This window comes from Battus philenor, unplaced genomic scaffold (assembly GCF_028537555.1).
Source record: "Battus philenor isolate CCGP_79_NKW_IND1 unplaced genomic scaffold, ilBatPhil1.0.hap1 SCAF_7, whole genome shotgun sequence".
NCBI classification, from domain to species: domain Eukaryota; kingdom Metazoa; phylum Arthropoda; class Insecta; order Lepidoptera; family Papilionidae; genus Battus; species Battus philenor.
In genome coordinates this window covers 10,295,283-10,313,654 of record NW_027181737.1, presented here as the reverse complement: position 1 = coordinate 10,313,654, position 18,372 = coordinate 10,295,283, and the positions used below count along the sequence as shown (strand labels likewise).

Sequence of the window (18,372 nt, the reverse complement as noted above, 5' to 3'; positions counted from 1 at the left end):
TAAGGCATCAGACAGTTTAGTATCTAGGTAAAAGGTAATATGAAATTTAAAGTTCGTTTTCTAATAGAAAGGAACTCATTACCGTCTAAAATTAGAAAATAGAATAATAGAAGAAATTTTGCTTTTGGATCGTTTAAAAATGACAAAATACGAACACCTTCTTACTAAAATTTTAAAATGTAAAAATATTAGTTATATGAGGCGATGTTAAATTTCTATATTAATTATCGATATTAATCTCGAGGAGCTGATCCACTTTACGCTGTTTGCATAAGTAAACGAGTATTACCTAACAGAATGCAATGCCGTTGTAGTTCTAAATATGCTATCTTTATATTTATAGGCCGATCTGTAAAAGTACTTAGTTAAAATTATCCGTGTTCAATAACTTAAATTTAATTTTAGGATGGTTTAATATAGCCTATATATGTTAAGTTTAGTATAGCCTATTAATAATTAGGTCTAGTATCGTAAAACGTGCTCAAAACTCTTGCTTATATGTTTATACTAGTTTTTGTAACATAGGCTGTTGTCTGCAAACTGCAAAAACTCCGGTACCAAAGACGTTCTTTTAGATACCTGATCTCAAGAAATTCTAAAAGTGAGTCATTTTGCGAATAGTTGTGCACACCCCGAATTGCATATTATTTCGATTATTGAAAAGAAAATATTGGTAAGACAAAAAACAACTATCATGTAGCAGAAATAATGACATGATATATTTTTACATTTTAATAAATATAAAGATTTTAATAATATGCCTTTTGCCTAAATTGTTAATAAAAATTAACGCAACAATACTTTCGAAACATGTCAGCGCACGTAATTTTATAAGAGCAGAGAGGCTTTGTAAACATTGTTAAAATTTCATGACTTGTAGCAAAAAGTCATTGCTAAAGTAATAAAATTACGCGAAATGCAGTATTTGAAGAATAAATAAAAGTTTTCAGTTCGGTGATCATTTAAGAAACATCACATTAATTACAAAACGAATTTCGGCCTCACGTTGAAAATGTTTATGCGCCAATGTAATTAAAAAATTATGTAATTTTTAATTACTTAAATAACTTTCGTCTTCTTACAAAGATTTATCTTTTGATTACTTTTTAAACAATGCATTTGTTTTCAATTATTATTTCGATAAAGTTCGAATTAATTTCTAAGGAATGGGAATGTTTGCAATGATGTGATTTCAAATTATTATAAAAAAATTATGCGATAAATAGGTATGTAAGATAAAAATAATTTATTGATGATTTATGGTGTGACATCGTTTTGAAATTCGATAAAACATAGGAACATAACTGAAACCGATGTTCTTGATCAAGGTACATACACTAAAGCAATGAGAAGCACGCTAACGGATAGGCGTTAAAGAGATGATGTAACTGACCAATCCAATGTCTGATATAAATAGTGTGCAGTAGATGTGGAGTGCAACAGTGTCAGTTCAGCTCCTGTCAGCGTCGCTGAAGAGGTAGAAAGTGACACTCAAGCAATAACATTACAATTAACCATGCGTGCTTTTCAAGTAAGTGGTTTTGAGAGTTTCATTAGTAGTCGTGGTTTACTCTATAGGTATCTTGTAAATGTATTACTTTTGCAAAAGAAAATATACTAGATGATTAGTTTTAGCTTATACACCTAGAAAAGTTTTCAAAAGATGAATGTATAATACAGTTGATGTAATACAGTTGTGTTAATGTACACTTTATCCAAATTCAATCAACGGTTTCAGAAATAATAAATAACGTATTGATAATATAGTACGCAAAAGCACTTTAAAATTTATTATTGTTTACTATCTGTCGCTTCAAAATTTGTAGTGCCATTAGGCTGTCGCATTCCAGTAGAAAAAGTTAATTCACTTTACATATTTCATAAGGATCAATTTTTACTCGGTGATAGAAAATAGGTATAAAAGCTTATTGCTGACAAATGAGCATACATATGAGCAACATACATTTACCGTTTTAAAGCTTGTGTACTTATAATCAATCACCCCGTAAATTATACCCTGCATCTTGATCTTTTTTTGTTTCTTTTTATAATGTAAATAATAATGTGTTTAATATTGTTACGAGACTGATATAATTACTTTGGGTTTTGTGAAAAAATATGCTTACAACTTGCTTACACCCACCAAGTGTAAGCTACGATGATAAATTTTGTTAATTTTATCATTTTACTAGTTAATTTACCATTTAAATTTGACTACAGAAATTAAATAAAAACTGGATGGCGTCCTAAATAGATTTGCAAATACCTACCACTTGTTAAAGCATATTAGATACCCATGGATATATTTATCCATAAAAAGTTATTAAAGATAAGATATTAACTCATTTAATGTGATGTAATTAATATCTGGTTAATTTTTGAAGTGTGGCGGACTTTATGCTATTAGTGATGAGTTTAACTTGGTTCAGAGAAAGCTTGGGTTGTTATTTAATAAAAGCTGATCTATGCAATAGCGGCACACTGCGACGAATGCACTTGTTACGCAGGCTATGCAAGTGTACAAATTACACAGTAGATTTTCCGGCCTATTTCATTCATATTAGATATTAACAACTAAGAATTACTATGACGTTGTGTAACTGCTGACTGGTTCTTGACTGGTTGTCATATGATCAGGTTGGTTTTAGGCTTTTCTGTGGAATTCTTAATTTGATATTTTAACAAAAATATTCAAGCATCGTCGGCGTTCGTTTGATATCTTACATTTTACGATTTTCTTTAAATTCAAACATTCTGTAATAAACATACGTTGAATTACAGTTCTTGTCGACGACATGTTGAGTGTACCACGTGTTCGTATTATAAATGCCTCAGACCGGAGCAAAACAAGCGAAAAAAACTTAGTCTGATATTTTTTTTAATTTTGTAAAAGATAATAAACAGAGAAATAGCATGGAGATACAGTACATACACCATTCACATGGTGTAGTATCTGCTATGAAGTTGTACAGATAATTTGTTTCAAATATATCAATAAAAGTTTTCCGAACATTACCTGAGATCGTATTGTAAAAACGTAAACATTGCAGAAAAATTATCAATTTCAATACACAGGCTATATTCCTTGTATCAACCACATTATAAATTTATAGGTGTTTTAGCTTCACGTAAAATCTTGAATCAAAATGATTGACGAATTTCTAGTCCCAACGTGAGGTCCATCCCCAAGTCTCTTGCTACCGTTTACACCATGGAGTGAGCGATAAGACTTTGGCGGCTCAATTCGATAAAATAAATAGTGCAATGAAGTGTTCGAGTAGTTATTATTAAAAAAATTGTGGGTAAAAGCTTTCAGCGCTCTGCTTGTCCTGTAATTATTGTTGTAAATAATGTGTAGGTTAAATTATTCTATTCCTTTTTAAAATCTATATATCAATATCCAATACTCCTAAGCGAAAGCCTAAAAACGAAAGTCTTCGATTACTATGTAACCAGTGATAACTTATTGCTCAAAAACAAGGTCTCTTACTAAAGTAAAGCTCCTTACAGTATCTGAACAAGTCATGGATTATGTGCTATATCCGGGATTTTCCCTCCGAGGCCGAACTAGTTATGAGGAGATCCGAAAGTGAACGAAAATTACCGAATTAACCCTGCTAAAAAGCAAGTCGAAGTGGCAGTGGGCATGCCTTGAAAGTGGGAACTCGTTACCACAGAGGCTGTAAGGTTTTGGAGTGGAGACCACGGAACTGATAGTGCAGGGTATGACATCCACTCACGTGATGGACAGACGATTTTTTTAGGGCTAACGAAAGATGCTGGATGCAAGCCGCATCTTACCGGTCCTATTGGTAATCTAAGGGGAGGCCTTTGACCAACAGTAGACGTCCTAGGGCTAAAATGTCGAAGATAATAAAACATGCACTGGTAACAAATTGATTTTGCAAGAGGTTTCGATAGGTAAATTCGGGATGTAATTCAATTATGTGGTGGAGTATTACTATGTCTCTTAGCTTTAGTGTTATAATTACACTTACTGCATAACGTAACGCTCTACACTAGGCACAGTCTAGCTCGACGAGTAATTTAGGTTGAAATAATATTTTGGACTGGTGTGCAGTGTTAGACAATAGTGTAAGTGATTCGGTATTTTAAACAATTATATACAGGCAATTAAAACCTACATTAAGCAACAGAAAGGTCTAAAAAAAAAAGTTGTAAAAAATCTGGATGATTTTCATGAAATTTTCGGCGATTAGTTGAAATTTATCAGTTTTTTGCAATGGTATTTTAGCTTTCCACTATGATAAATATATTTTTTTTCAACAAGTGTTTTTTGTGTTAATTAAGTTTATTTATCAATATTACTATAATCATGTGTAATTTACAAGGTGTTCGTGATCATAGCTGTTTGCGCTGTCGTCAACGCTGGATACATTGGCTATTCTGAAGGTGGTGGTGGTGGGTACGGCGGCTATGAAGGAGCAGCAGGATATGCTCAAGACAATGGACACGAAGATTATTATGTATGTTAACCCACTTTTACCATGTATTATTTTTAATCAAGCTAAATTTGTATATAGTGAATTAAAACTTCACTTTCTTATTTTATAAACACAAAAATAATTTCGGATCTGCAAACCCGAGTTCGATTAACCTAAAAAGCCATAAAGGTTAGCACTAAACTTCAAAAAAAAAATACAACTAACAGCTATTCGTTTACGCTTAACAATAAATAATCACAGAAATTATTTAAATAACTCTTTATCGACTTGTGCATTAGAAATAAATATTGAAATAAAAGTAGAAACGTCAAAAACAACAATAAAATTCCAATTGATTGGCAGGCAGCTTGTTTAAAGCTAAAGTACACGAAAAATACATCTTTTTGAGTATTACAGTATAAGTATTGTAATTAAACAATTTAAAATTGTTAGTTCAAAAGGTTTTTACAAAGTAGAATTATAAGATGTTTGATGTATTAATTATTTAAATTTCAGGCATACCCGAAGTACTCCTATGATTATTCGGTGAAGGATCCACATACCGGTGATCACAAGTCGCAGTGGGAGTCTAGAGACGGCGATGTTGTCAAAGGTAAGACCTTATATTCAAATGTATTGTGTATATTATCATCACTGCCATTTTAGCCCTAAGCCGTCCACGACTGGATATAGGCCTCCTCTATAAATAGCTGTTTAATTCTATCTTCCTGTAGATGATCATTATTACTTCTAGGTTCGAATACTACCGACTCTTAAACTTTATTATATAAATTACAAGAATCTAAAAGAGATGAAAAGTTTACTAAGTACCGTAAAAAGTATCAGAAAAGTTCATGTATTCATTGTGTGCAAAGGTTTCGTTTTTCATGTAGAATTTGTTATAGAATCAATGTTAAGTTTACTACTACTAAATTAAGACATAAAGAATAAAAAATGATAATTGTTTTTCATTATTTTAGGTGCATATTCACTAGCTGAACCAGATGGCACCACTCGAATTGTGGAATATACCGCCGATAAACACAACGGTTTTAACGCAATCGTAAAGCGGATAGGACATGCGCAACACCCTCAGATCTACAATAGCTATAACGACGTTGCTGGTTACCACGGGTATCACTAGATGGCAGTAAACACAAATTAAAAATAATTTAAAGAATCCACGATAGATGTCGCTAAACAATATTTTCAAGTCTTGTTATATCACTTAATTTGCGAAAAGATGTATTTGCGATACTTGTACTGTTTGAAAAATCATGATTGTTGCCATCTTACATCTATTTATTTTAATTTACTAGCTTATAAGGTTTTGGTAATAAAATTATTACCGTGGTCGTAATAAAACTAAATATACACTTTTTATATTATTGCATGTGTTTTAATTAAACCAAACGAAAGTGATAACAATAGCTAGTTTCCTTGTTTAATTCATCATTATTAAATGGAGAGGTGAAGCATAAAGTTATATTGAGGAGGTTGGATAACAACTGATGATCGGTTAAACGCGAATTAAAGCGTTTAGTGTCTACCGTATACTGAAAAAATTAGGATATTTAAATTCAAACGCGTAACAAATAGTTTACAAATTGCTTCATTATTTCTCTTGTCAGTACATATAACACTTCCTTCGTAAAGAAAGTTCTTCTATTGTTGAGACACAGTGATTAATTCGCTGAGCGATGAACAATGCTACTTTTTTATTGCGCACAGTGTACGGTCATTGTTCTTTCGTTGCATTTTATAGCATGTACGTTACTGTTTACAATATAACAGGGACAGGGCAATAATTTATCTGGCAATCTTTTCCGGTTACATTGTTTTAATTTTGACGTTTATTAAATAGCTATTAATTTTTGCAGTAACGTTATGAATACATAGATGTTTAATTTCACTGTATTATTACCGTTTCCTTTTAAATATAGTATAATTTTGATTGTAAAACAAATGTTATAAAAATTGGATTAAATAAGTTGTCACTCATTATTTAATACTCGCCTCTTCACTACATCTGATTTAAATAATAGAAAGTACTACATTTCTTCATAAAATAAGTAAATTTCCAACTTTTAAACTAGTTATGATTTTAATTGTAGTTGATAACTTGTTAGTAATTAAGAATATTATGCATTTCTGGATAAATACAATGGAATAGGAAAAAATATACATAAAAATATTTCTAGATTTAAAATGTATATACAAAATTAGTTTGATATACATGTATAGTATTAAATAAAAAAATGAAAAAAAAAAACAATTATCTGTTGTATGTGCGTAAACATTTACCTACACATACATAAGTTCTTAATATTTGTTTTTTTTTGACCGCCTCTTCGGGGATAAGGACTTTTATTTTTCTATTTTAATATTTTTTATTTAATATTTTTATTTCCGCGCTCTTATTTCATGCACCACATGTTCTTTCTTATTTTCCCTTTCTTCCTACAATTCGTCTGCCTTTCCCTTTTATTCTATGCCTTTCTCTTATCTCCTCAATTTTACATTCCTTTATTTTTATTATTTTTTAATATTTGATTACCGTTGTTTATTTAACTTTATAAAACCTTAGTTTTTTTTATTAATATAACACCATAAATTTAATAAGCGAAGGAAATTGTCCCGCCCAACATACTTTTTTCATAGTGTGTGTATCTTTCCCGCATCCACGATCCAAGTGGTATGATTGTGTGCGTTTATAAATAGGTAAGTGGTGGACGGTATGTTGCGTCTTCGCGTGCTCCCAACCTTGGAAATGGACAACTTCATACACGTTTAGATATAGAAAAGAAAACCGTAAAAAATTGTTCCGAATCTCTTGTGGCAGTGAATAGTACAAACTTCCGACAGTGAAGGAGGCTGTGACGGGCCCAAGATAACGTCATGGCTAAAGTGTTTGCTTATTTGGTAAATTTGAAGAGAATTTTGATAACTATAAATCACGATTATTTTAAAAAATACTTTGAGGTTATATAATTACATTTTGTACCGAGTATTTATTTATATATTTTTTTTCTATGGCCCAATTTAAAATATTAATTTCACAAAAGGCTGCCTATGAATTCCGCCATTGTTTTTTATCCATTAAGTAAACTTTTTTTGGATTATAGATTCTTCTTGTAAAACTGACATTACTAAAAGGAGACGAAGAACTAGTGAGCATTGACAATTCACTGTACCATCACGATGACAACGTAAGTACACAAGTTAATTATTTACTTTATATTCTATATATATATATATATATATATATATATATATTCCATCTATGTACTGACTTATGACGATATCTCTGGATCCATAAAGCTTAGAGACTTGAAATTTGGTAGGAATATTCCATTCACCGAGTTCATCAGTAAAGAATAGATTTACGGTATTTATATTTTTTCTTATTCATAACTTCCTAAAGCGAGACAGTTACTTTATTATAAAATGTTAATGTATATCATTACGCTTTTATAAGTCAAATATACAACAGTTTTAGGAAGTTATGAATTAAAAACAAACATTAATTGTGTAAGATCAGTCTTTTTAGATATTCTAAAAAAATCTGTTGATATCAAGCGGAGGTTTTAAAAATATTTTCGATATGCTTATATGCGCCGTTACGGTTATATTATTTATAGTAGTAAAATATTTTGAACGTATAACAAATTGATCAAAATCATAATTAAATTTTATTTATGTTTGTTTAAGTGTAAAAGAGTAAGTGCAATTTTCTCCTGTTATTTACATGGAGCTACGCAACTACTCTACATGCTACACGCGACGTGTCAATGACGCTTATGGCTTTAATTGATCGGAACATACTTCGCTTAATACAGTTATAACTTTCGATGGAATATTTTCTAGTCATATATTCACTTGCGTTTTCATTGCCATATTTTAGTATGCAGTTTATTTGATAATGATAATGTCATATAAGTTATTTACTGGTTGAAAAAATTAAGCGTAAACGTTTATAAAACTCGCTGTAAAGCATCAATAAAATTAAACACATCGTTATGTGTGTGAGATCGCGTAAATAATTAATTTAAAAAAAGGTCAGGAACGAACTGCTCTAACTACTGTACTTTTATTAATGGTAATAAAGTGGTAAAAAACCCCTCGAGTTTGTCGTAAGGTCTTCTCATATCAGAGTGTGTTTGGAACCCTGTAGCTTTATTTAAAAGTGAAGGATGCTATTATAGGCCAGCATAATTTGATCCTAGTTTTTTTACATAATAACTGGCTGATCTTACAAACGTTGTCATGCCATATAAACTATTGCTAGGGTATATATAAAAAAGAAGCTTATTGTAAGCGTTGAAAAATGAAGATTTAAGATGTGATATATATATATATAAAGATCAATAACTCATTCTACGAAGCCATTTAACCAAATCATGGCAATATTGTCATGCTCTCAAAGTCTACAGATATTGGTAAAAATATATAAAATACATTTGAGGTATTATAGTAGCGTTATTTGATTTCTGAATTGCAGATGCTGTATTTCACTTTCACTCGACGTAAAACGACTATGAATATTGGATTTACATTTCTTTAAATAAATTAACTAATAACTCTTTCGACTGTGTATTCTGAGATGTTTTTCGATCTAAGTATAGTTTCAAAATTCACATATTAAACGGAATTTAACTTAACTATAATTCCAGCTGTAGATCGTTCACAGATGGACGTATACCACCTCCACAGATTTCCAAGATAGGTGGCAAGCAGCCTGCATTAGGATTAAGGGGACATTAAGTAAAAAGACTATCTTGTACTTATCTCTGCAGTATAAGGCGAGTAGTCTAAATGTTCTAACATGTCGAAATCGACTATGATGACGTCACATTGCGTGCGGATAAGGATGTTTTTCTTTGTAATTATTAACGATCAATTTTCAAAACACGCAAGCAGTTGTACAATTGTTATTAATTAAAATTTTTAGCGTGTGTTGACAAAACATAAAAAAGTATATAATAATTCTTCTACATTCAGGATGATTGATTATAATTATAAATGGTTTAGGAAGTATGAAAGGTTTTTGTTTAGCTCATTTAACAGGAAAAAACTTTCAAGCTATTAAGTGTCATTTCTAATCAGCGTGATGAATTAAGTGATGACTATGAAATATGTTACATTCATTAATTTTTATGACAGGCTAATAACAATAATTAATTTTAATATATTCAAATATTAGAAACGCTTATTCCACTGTTTTATTATACTATTTTTTATTATTTCTGAAAACATTGATTTTTGTTTAGTGTATACAGTAATAATAGATGGAAAATGACCTATTCATACAGCCCTAAAACTTTTACAATAATAACAAATCACCTTGTACTGCCGAATACAACAGTAAAAGAACATTTGTTGTAATGTTCTTTTAAGAGTTCAAAATTTACGCTAATTAGTCAATCCATGTTTATTACATGTGCCTGGCCTGTTATACAAAGGATTTAGAAAAGGTACTAATGTACGTGATGTAAATGTTTTCGGTGGAACTTATTGGAATTGCAATAGTTCTCACAGTATGCACAAACAGCTATCGAAAGTTGTATTCGAATTACGAAACGGCCGATATAGTGGCCGACAAGTGGTGTTGTTCACCCAGTTTTCTCCCAACAAGCCGTTACTTATTGCGTCGGAGTAAAAGTAATTTAGGCACGTAAATAAATATAATCTATCGAGATTATAAATTGAAGTCAAATACAGAACAACGTTGTAATGAATTACAATTAAACATAAACTATAGGTACGCATGAACATACACGTAATTAATAGAATATCTTTTATAAGTGGGATTTCCACCTATGTATACTACTATATCTCATCACGATATCACTGAAACTATAAAAGTTAGATATTTGAAATTTAGTGAGAATATTTTATCTAACAAGTAAAGGTCAGGTAAGAACGAATTTTATGATATTCAATACGAATAAACAGAGATGTTGTACATTAGGTGCATGAGTTATATAAAAATGACTTCAATGGAATTTTTGCGTTGACTTTAATAGTAAACAAATGAAAGTGAACGTACATCCGCCTATGACATTGTAATGCATGTTACGCTATACGCAACGCAACTGGCTCATCTTGAACTTGAGTAGTAGCGAGTTAATAACATTTGAAATGACTTATTTAAAATATTACCATTATTTACGTCTCCAAAACATAATAAAACGTAACGCCTAATATTTTTTGGACAAAATATGCCAGTTCATTGGATGACAATAATTTTTAAGGGGTTACATCGCTGTTTGTTTTTTTTTTTATTGCAGTCACGAGTAATCTCTCCTGTTCAATTTGGTAGAGTTTGTTACTAATAAATCAATATTTATTTTCTTATATGTATATTTTCGAAAGACAACAATTAAACAATGATCACTGCTAGACAAGACAAGAAGAAAATATCAAGCAAAAGAAAGAGTGATGACATCTTGAATGTTGCAGGGAATTTGTGGTCAATTTCAGCCCGAAATAAAGAACTCTACAATAAGAGATGATGGCTTATGTCGCTTCAGTTCACTCTCATATTAATACAAAACACAAACGTAAATTTAAGGAATTAATAAAAACTTAATACTAAACTATTATTGTATTCGTAATAAAAAGTGAGATATAGCTCAATAAATAAATAAATAAAAACACTGTTAAATTTACGCTTTCTTTTACGGATATAAGTGTGAGCATATATAATAAAGTTACGGGGGTTTTTTTTAGGTTTCTTAGTTTTAAAATTAAAATTTAAAGTATGTTATTAATTAATACTTATTATAGATTTCAAGAGTTTTTGGTTGATCGAAATGTGCGGAACTTGATTTGTTGAGTCCTTTTGCTCGATTGATATTATAATGAACACGTGAAAAAAAGTTTTTTTAAATTTGATTTACAACTGTTTAGTTTCTAGCCGGCTCTTCTCCACTGATCAGCGTTCCGTGCCGATGGTAGCTTACTACTTATAGCGCTAAAATAATTGAAGAGTCAAAAGCGCATGTAAAAGACGACCGTCAATAAAGATATTTTGAATTTGAAATTCGAATTAAAGTATTTCTCTTTCATTGGGTTATGTAAACTGGGGATTGGGGTCTATGTAAACTGGCGATCTATCGGCTGCCTTCCGTTGCTTGATTTATTGCAAATTTATTAGTGACTTCATCTCCTGCTTTTACTGACCACGACTTATAGAGTTTGACTTCTCAGTCTAATTGCTTCTACTTTCTCTTTACAAGCAATGATTTCAAATAACACAGTATATGATTTATACGCATATTGCGATATACTTCTTAACACATGTATTTATTTCATATATTATATATATACGTTCAATATTTTTGTTATATACAAAAATTAAATTTTTTTTACTAATAAACTCACGACACAAAATTTATTATAAAATGTAAATATTTAAGAAGTTTACTAATGATTTTTTTGTATAAAAAACTTAACAGTGCCATATAGTTGCTTAACCAATAATAATTATAAGTTTGAAATAGTTCAAACTTATTCAAGTAGTGAACTACTTGAACGTATGAGTGCAGGTGGCTATAATGTATTGTACTGACTGGTTATATGACAGATTGTGTTTGCATTAAAATTAAATGCCATTCTTTTAGTACGTTATTTGTTACTAGAATTTTTTCTTACAACTTACATTTTCAATAATTCGTTAAAAATAACCTAAGACCAAAATAACTTAACGTCAATAATTATTTTTACGTCGCCAATATTATTTAGAGGTGTAGAAATAGAACCATTGTTCTACCATATATCATGTAATGAATTTTGTCTTGATATAAAATCTGATATTGCTTTTCCAGTAACAAGTCTATGTCATGGAATCAATTAAGACGATCATTATCATACAGAATAACAAACTAAAACAGGCAAACATGCGATGAATTGTCACAGTGCGTAAAATATCGAATAAGCACACGCAACCTATCGCTTCACACATTCCCCGTCGGTTTTTTCTTTCTCAATAGAATGTTAACGTAATTAAGGAGAAGAAAAAGTGTTTAATGAAAAGCAAATAATGCTATTAATGTTTTTTCAGGGAAGTGAGATTTATTCATTTGGTTATGGCGTTTCCGACGCACAAACAGGAGATATTAAAACGGTGTGGGAATCTAAGGAAGGTGATAATGTTAAAGGTTCGTACTTAATTTATTCGTTCATTAACATTTTAGTTAATTCATCCTCACTAATGTCTTTTACATAATCATATATTTATAGGTCATTACAGTTTGATGGAACCGGATGGATCGGTGAGAACTGTGGAGTATTCCGCTGGTCCGGGTAAAGGCTTTATTGCAGCTGTCAATAATGACGCATTGAAGTCACAAACAGTTACCGAAAATCCACAAACTATACAGGACAAATCTTACAGAGATTATAAAAAACCTTACGAGGTTACCGAAGACGAATCGTTTGAATTTTATTCTTCAAGTGACAAAAAAAACAAAAAGTATCCACACGGATCTTTTTACGCAGACTATTCTTCGATTAAACGTCCTTCATATTCATCGGATTCAGAACCTAGTGATTTTCTTTATGATTCTACAATTAAACATTTACGAGATGTGGGTGGATATAATGACGAAGGTCATAGCCATATGAGATTTAGTCATAATCCTAACTGCAAAATTAAACACACAAAAGAAAGTGGTAATTATAAAACGACAGACAGTTTAGATTTTCGTAGACATAAATATCCATTGCTTTTCTCTGATTCATATAATTACGATAAATATAGCGATTCATATAACGACGACGATGACAAGTATCCATTTCATTATAAGTTAAAGGATCAATACAAATCACCCAGACCCGATGAAGTAGGGATACCGACATCGATTAAATACAGCTATCCTGTGCTTCCCGATATGCCAATTTCAGAAAACAGTTATAAAGATGATATGAAACAGCGCTCAAAAAAGAAACATAGACTACATAAGAATACGGAGGGATATTATTTCAACGATGACGATTTTATTTTGGTACCAAAGAAAAAAATTAAGAAACCGCCGAGGATGCCGGAAATTAACAATTATCCCCCTGAAGACATTGACGAAGATTACGATCAGTTTGATGAAGACGATGATAGAAATTACAAGCCGCCTCGAGAATCCGTGCAAAAGGAATTCGTGCGGAAAATCATTAAGAAAAGAAAGCCGTCCATTATTAAGTTTTTAGATATATTAGATATATAATTATCGTACAGAACGCATGTACTTAATAAAGAAAATCATAAAATAGGCAAAATTGTTCATTTCCAGATAACATAAAAATTATTTATTGCAATATTACCTTATTACATTATGGTTACATTAATTCAAAAAAATTCAATGATGTTTATTTCGTATAAAATGAGGAGACTTTTTGTTACCAACATAAAATTTGTTCTGAGGTCTATCTATTATTATTTTATAATTACATAGTAGTTGTCGCTCGAACTCTCCTTTTTATACATCATGCTGCTGTTAATCATTATTGTTATTTAAAAAAAAGTATTTAAAATATTGTTAAGAACATTATGAACATTCTATTTATCGAGGTGCTTTATTATATGTGTACATATAGAATGATTCTTAACCCTTTCCACTCCAATGCTGTTATGTAGCATCGATAAAATTTAATTGAATTATAGTATTTTGCGATTCTAGAATATGTTTCATTCAATCGTGATTCAAACATTTTAGTAACAAAAATCTTTCCTGTTTTAAAATTTTCCGCAAAAAGAAGTATTACACCATGTCGAGTATTACTGGACAGTGGAGCTTATGGAACAAAATCAGTGTCGTGTGACACACGACATTGGAGTGGAAAGGGTTAATAGTTGTTTTATGGTTTCCATTGACCATGATAAATATTGTAAATACAATGTAGACAATTTACACGTGTGATTATTAAATAAACATTTCAATAATAAACACCGAGTTTTCAACTATTTTGAGTTTTACAATTTCTTTACCGACTAGACCACAGCTTGAATAAGTTGAGAAACAGATTTACCATTAAAGTGATCGAAATCGAGGTAAAAAATGTAATTTTAAATTAAGACAAATAAATATATTTATATAATAAATCGCATAATTTTATTCCATTGTGGCGACGAAACTTTATTTAGAAATACACTTTATTTTATACCAAGCAATTTCGGACTACCAGTACATTATCATCATCATTTCCGCCGAAGGAAGTCCAGTGCTAGACAAAGGCATCTTCCAAAGGTCCATTATGACTAACAAGAAGCATACTGCATCCAGCGTCTTCTGACGACCTTAAAAAGGTCGTCTACAAACCTTGTGGACTCAATGCGCCTTCGTTGCGCTTGTTGGTTCCTGGTCTTCACTCCAGAACCTTATTACCCCCGCGTTCACCAAACATTAAGTTTGGCATAGAAATAGGTGATATATAATTTACTGAGATACGCTGTTTGTCTCTTGAAGGATATGATATAGACATGATGATGTGTAAACGCATGTCTAGAATTCCGTACAGTAATTATAGCCGGAACTTCATTCAGAGCTCAAATCTAATACACGTTATTAGATCAATCAATTATCTAATCACTGGCCATAGTGAATGTATACACCGAATTTATAATCGAACGATCGTAATTATTATTTAACATTGACACAGAAAACATGTACACCGTTGCGTAAATAATCTCACAATGGGAGTGAAAGTGTTCAAGCCTCAGAAACTGGAGCAAATGGGAATGTCCGCAATGAATAACTTTGCAAGGACGAATAAGCTATATTTAAATGATCATTTTATTACTGAAAACCTTTATATCTGTTATTAAGATCTCATTTACATTTACGCAACGTTTATCTCTGTTCATTATCTAATTGAAACTATATATATATATATATATGTATATATATATATATATATATGTATGTATATATATATGTATATATATATGTATATATATATTTATATCATAGATACAACGGGGGATTTAATTATTGATTTCCAATCAGAATAAGTTAACTTCACCATTTTATTTTGAAGTTGTTTGATATAGTATTTATCTAGTATTTATCGGAAGTATTATTTAGGTATAATGTCATATAAATAACTTTTCATTTATATCTTTTAATTATATAATGTAACTAAATATCAAGGACAATATCTGGGTTTGAATCATTGATTCCCAGTTAGTTTGTTAGTTCTGCTCGATTTAGGATGTTTTTTTTTCTTTCTTTTTTAGAAATATTATGAACGTGATACTATTATAAATTTAAGATAAAGTGTTAAAATGAAATCAGCACTAAGACATGTGCGTATGATCAAAATGTAAGGTTAATTCTTTAAGATCAATCTTAAGATTAGTTATACATGAAAATCTATTATAGTCTATGGTTGGGCCGTTACATTTTATTTAGGTAACGCATGCATTCCACGGACATTCACTACTGGGCGCGGCCGTGACACGGCGAGCATTGTTGCAACGATGGAGTGACACGCAGCGGCGCATTCAATATTTTTTTTAGATCGAAGCCGGATCGGCCTAATTTCTATTACAATGTTTAAGTAATAACTAATATAATAACTTGATATTGTATTTAATACAAAAAGTCGGTACATATTTGCCACAATTCTACTTTAACATAGGAAATATTTTGCTTAGTATTTATTTATTTATTAAATTGACTTATACTATATTATACTTATTATACTTTATATTATAGATTCGAGAGGTGATCGCTTGCGGTGCGCCTTGCAAGAAGTCTTAATGTCATCCAAAAACGAATGGAGAGAGTTTTGCTCGGAGTTAATCTGCTAGATATTTAGAAATGAGGAGATCCACAGATAATTAATAGTTTTTAGTATATCAAAACGCTCTCGAGTGACGTGCATGAGTTGGTACGTCGTGGATAGGTCCCCCAATAACAGGACCGATGACAAAGATAAGGGATAGGAAGTCACTGGAAGCGTGCAGCTTAAGATTTGCAGGGGGTATCTATCAGTTAAAAAGAGGAAGATATTAATTTGTCAATTTAATTGAATCTTATTATCTACATTATCGGTTCATAAATTAAAGTATTAGTATGTGATCTATTCTTAGACAACTTCATTTAATAATATTGAGAAAGGCAGTTAAAAAATCGTTTATAATAAACGATTTTTGATTGCTTCATATTTTTCAAACAAAGTACATCCCTGTGTAAGTTGAATATCGATATTATATGACGTCATACAAAAACAATTATATGCTCTACGTGACTATTTTCAGTGTCATCAAAGTAATACTAATTTGACATTATTTCTTCAAGATATTGGTTAGCGCCATTGAACTTTTTATAAAATAGGTATTCGTTATTTATAGGTTCATTTATGTTTTCTGTTTAAGTCATAAAAAAATTATCAATATCGCCCATAATAATCAGCCAGCAGAATTTTTTTACCGAACAGTGTAAATTTCTTGTTACCGCCATTATAAGTGAAAAATGCGCACGATATCTGATAAATTAAAACAGATAAAATTTTATGTGTCCGCATTACAGGAATATATATGCTAGACCAACTATGTGTGGAATCTTAAACTAGAAGGAGTAAAGATTGATTTTGCTGTTGATAACATTTATAGAAATCAATTTGATCATGATTACCATCATTACTTCAACCATAGGATGCACAGCTGGACATAGGCCTTTCCATAGAGTCCCAATAAGGCCGGTTGAAACTGGCCTTGATAAGTCTTTGATGTTACCGGTAATAAAAGAATATATTATATTGGTTAATAGTTAAAATGATTCCGAGTAAAATTAAGTTATTTTTAAAAATTAGTGAAGGAATTTAATAAATAAAAATTCAAACTAAGACTCCATCTTCAAACATGGCTTCCCCGTAGATATCCAATAAGACTGACATAAAGCAGCATACATCCAGTATTTACCGACGACATCAAGGTCATCTGTTCACCTTGTGGAAGATTGTTCTCTTTTGTGCTTACTAGTCCATGGTCTTCACTCCAGATCCTTAAGGACCCGACGTCCATCGATTCTGGACTCTATATGGCCTGCTTCCAGCCGCTCCAACATAAAAATCCGCTAGCTTTATATAGCTACTGATGTTTTAAAGAAATCGGATATGTGGCCTGATTCAAAACTTTACTAAGTTTTCATTTTACCCATTTTTAGGTAATTATTCTGAATGTATATTTTTATTACAAAATTTAAACTAGAATTTTACCTAAAATATGTACATACTATAAACAACCATTCCAGATCAAAATAATTTAACAAGATGGGGTAAGAGCTTAGATAAATTTGGTTAGTAGGGTTTAAGGTTCTTCTGGATAGAGGGTGCTACTTGCGTCTTCACGATAGAGAACAAACAGCACAAAAAAAACTAACAAAAAATCTATTGTTATACATTTATAAAAGAAGATTAAAAAAATTAAATTGCAAAAACAGCCTTATTTTCTCATGGAATCTAGTCCTGTTTGGTCACTTATGTCAGACACGTAGAATCCCTAACGATATGGCGGTGACGTATTCTAAGTCGGATTCACTCTCTCATTAACCGATTGTTTTGTAAGAAACAAATATACTGAAAGACCACATTTCTAAGGTGAAAAAATACCAAAAGACTGAGAATTGCGATCGTAGGTCACGGGCTCGATTCCCGGAATACCTATATAATTCACACTTTGTGCATTCATTATATGGGGTTGTCACAACTTTCAAACAAGTTTCCAGAGTAGTACTCATCTTTAAGAGAAGCCTATGTCTTGCAGTGGGTGTCTATGGGCTGAAAAGATGAAATAAAGAAGAAAGTATAATAGCAAAATATCGATAAATTATTTAGAAAATTTAAGGCCAGTTAAAATCGAACATCAGCACATATTTAGAACGGGTTTCTTTAGCAACATTGGTAAGATCATTTAAAATTTGGGTAGATA

General features: G+C 31.0%; 2 protein-coding genes across 2 annotated transcripts; both read left to right on the top strand.

Moving 5' to 3' along the window:
- Positions 1 to 1,454: 1,454 nt before the first annotated feature.
- On the top strand, positions 1,455 to 5,589 carry LOC137931072 (cuticle protein 19-like). The gene is made up of 4 exons (XM_068774472.1): positions 1,455 to 1,531; positions 4,353 to 4,487; positions 4,962 to 5,058; positions 5,426 to 5,589. The coding sequence occupies exons 1-4, from the start codon at positions 1,517 to 1,519 to the stop codon at positions 5,587 to 5,589; spliced, it is 411 nt and encodes a 136-aa protein (XP_068630573.1). The 5' UTR covers positions 1,455 to 1,516.
- A 1,754-nt stretch (positions 5,590 to 7,343) lies between these two features.
- On the top strand, positions 7,344 to 13,666 carry LOC137931202 (uncharacterized). The gene is made up of 4 exons (XM_068774611.1): positions 7,344 to 7,367; positions 7,571 to 7,654; positions 12,511 to 12,607; positions 12,690 to 13,666. Exons 1-4 carry the CDS (start codon positions 7,344 to 7,346, stop codon positions 13,664 to 13,666), a joined length of 1,182 nt encoding a protein of 393 aa, XP_068630712.1.
- The last annotated feature ends 4,706 nt before the right edge of the window (positions 13,667 to 18,372 follow it).

What these genes read in the sequence shown, in the direction of transcription:
- LOC137931072 (XM_068774472.1), top strand. An exon ending in ATGGACACGAAGATTATTAT is followed by an intron (nt 4,488 to 4,961) that starts GTATGTTAACCC and finishes TTTAAATTTCAG; the next exon opens with GCATACCCGAAGTACTCCTA. An exon ending in AGACGGCGATGTTGTCAAAG is followed by an intron (nt 5,059 to 5,425) that starts GTAAGACCTTAT and finishes TCATTATTTTAG; the next exon opens with GTGCATATTCACTAGCTGAA.
- LOC137931202 (XM_068774611.1), top strand. Translation starts at nt 7,344, where the DNA reads ATGGCTAAAGTGTTTGCTTATTTG. An exon ending in TGTACCATCACGATGACAAC is followed by an intron (nt 7,655 to 12,510) that starts GTAAGTACACAA and finishes ATGTTTTTTCAG; the next exon opens with GGAAGTGAGATTTATTCATT. An exon ending in GGAAGGTGATAATGTTAAAG is followed by an intron (nt 12,608 to 12,689) that starts GTTCGTACTTAA and finishes ATATATTTATAG; the next exon opens with GTCATTACAGTTTGATGGAA.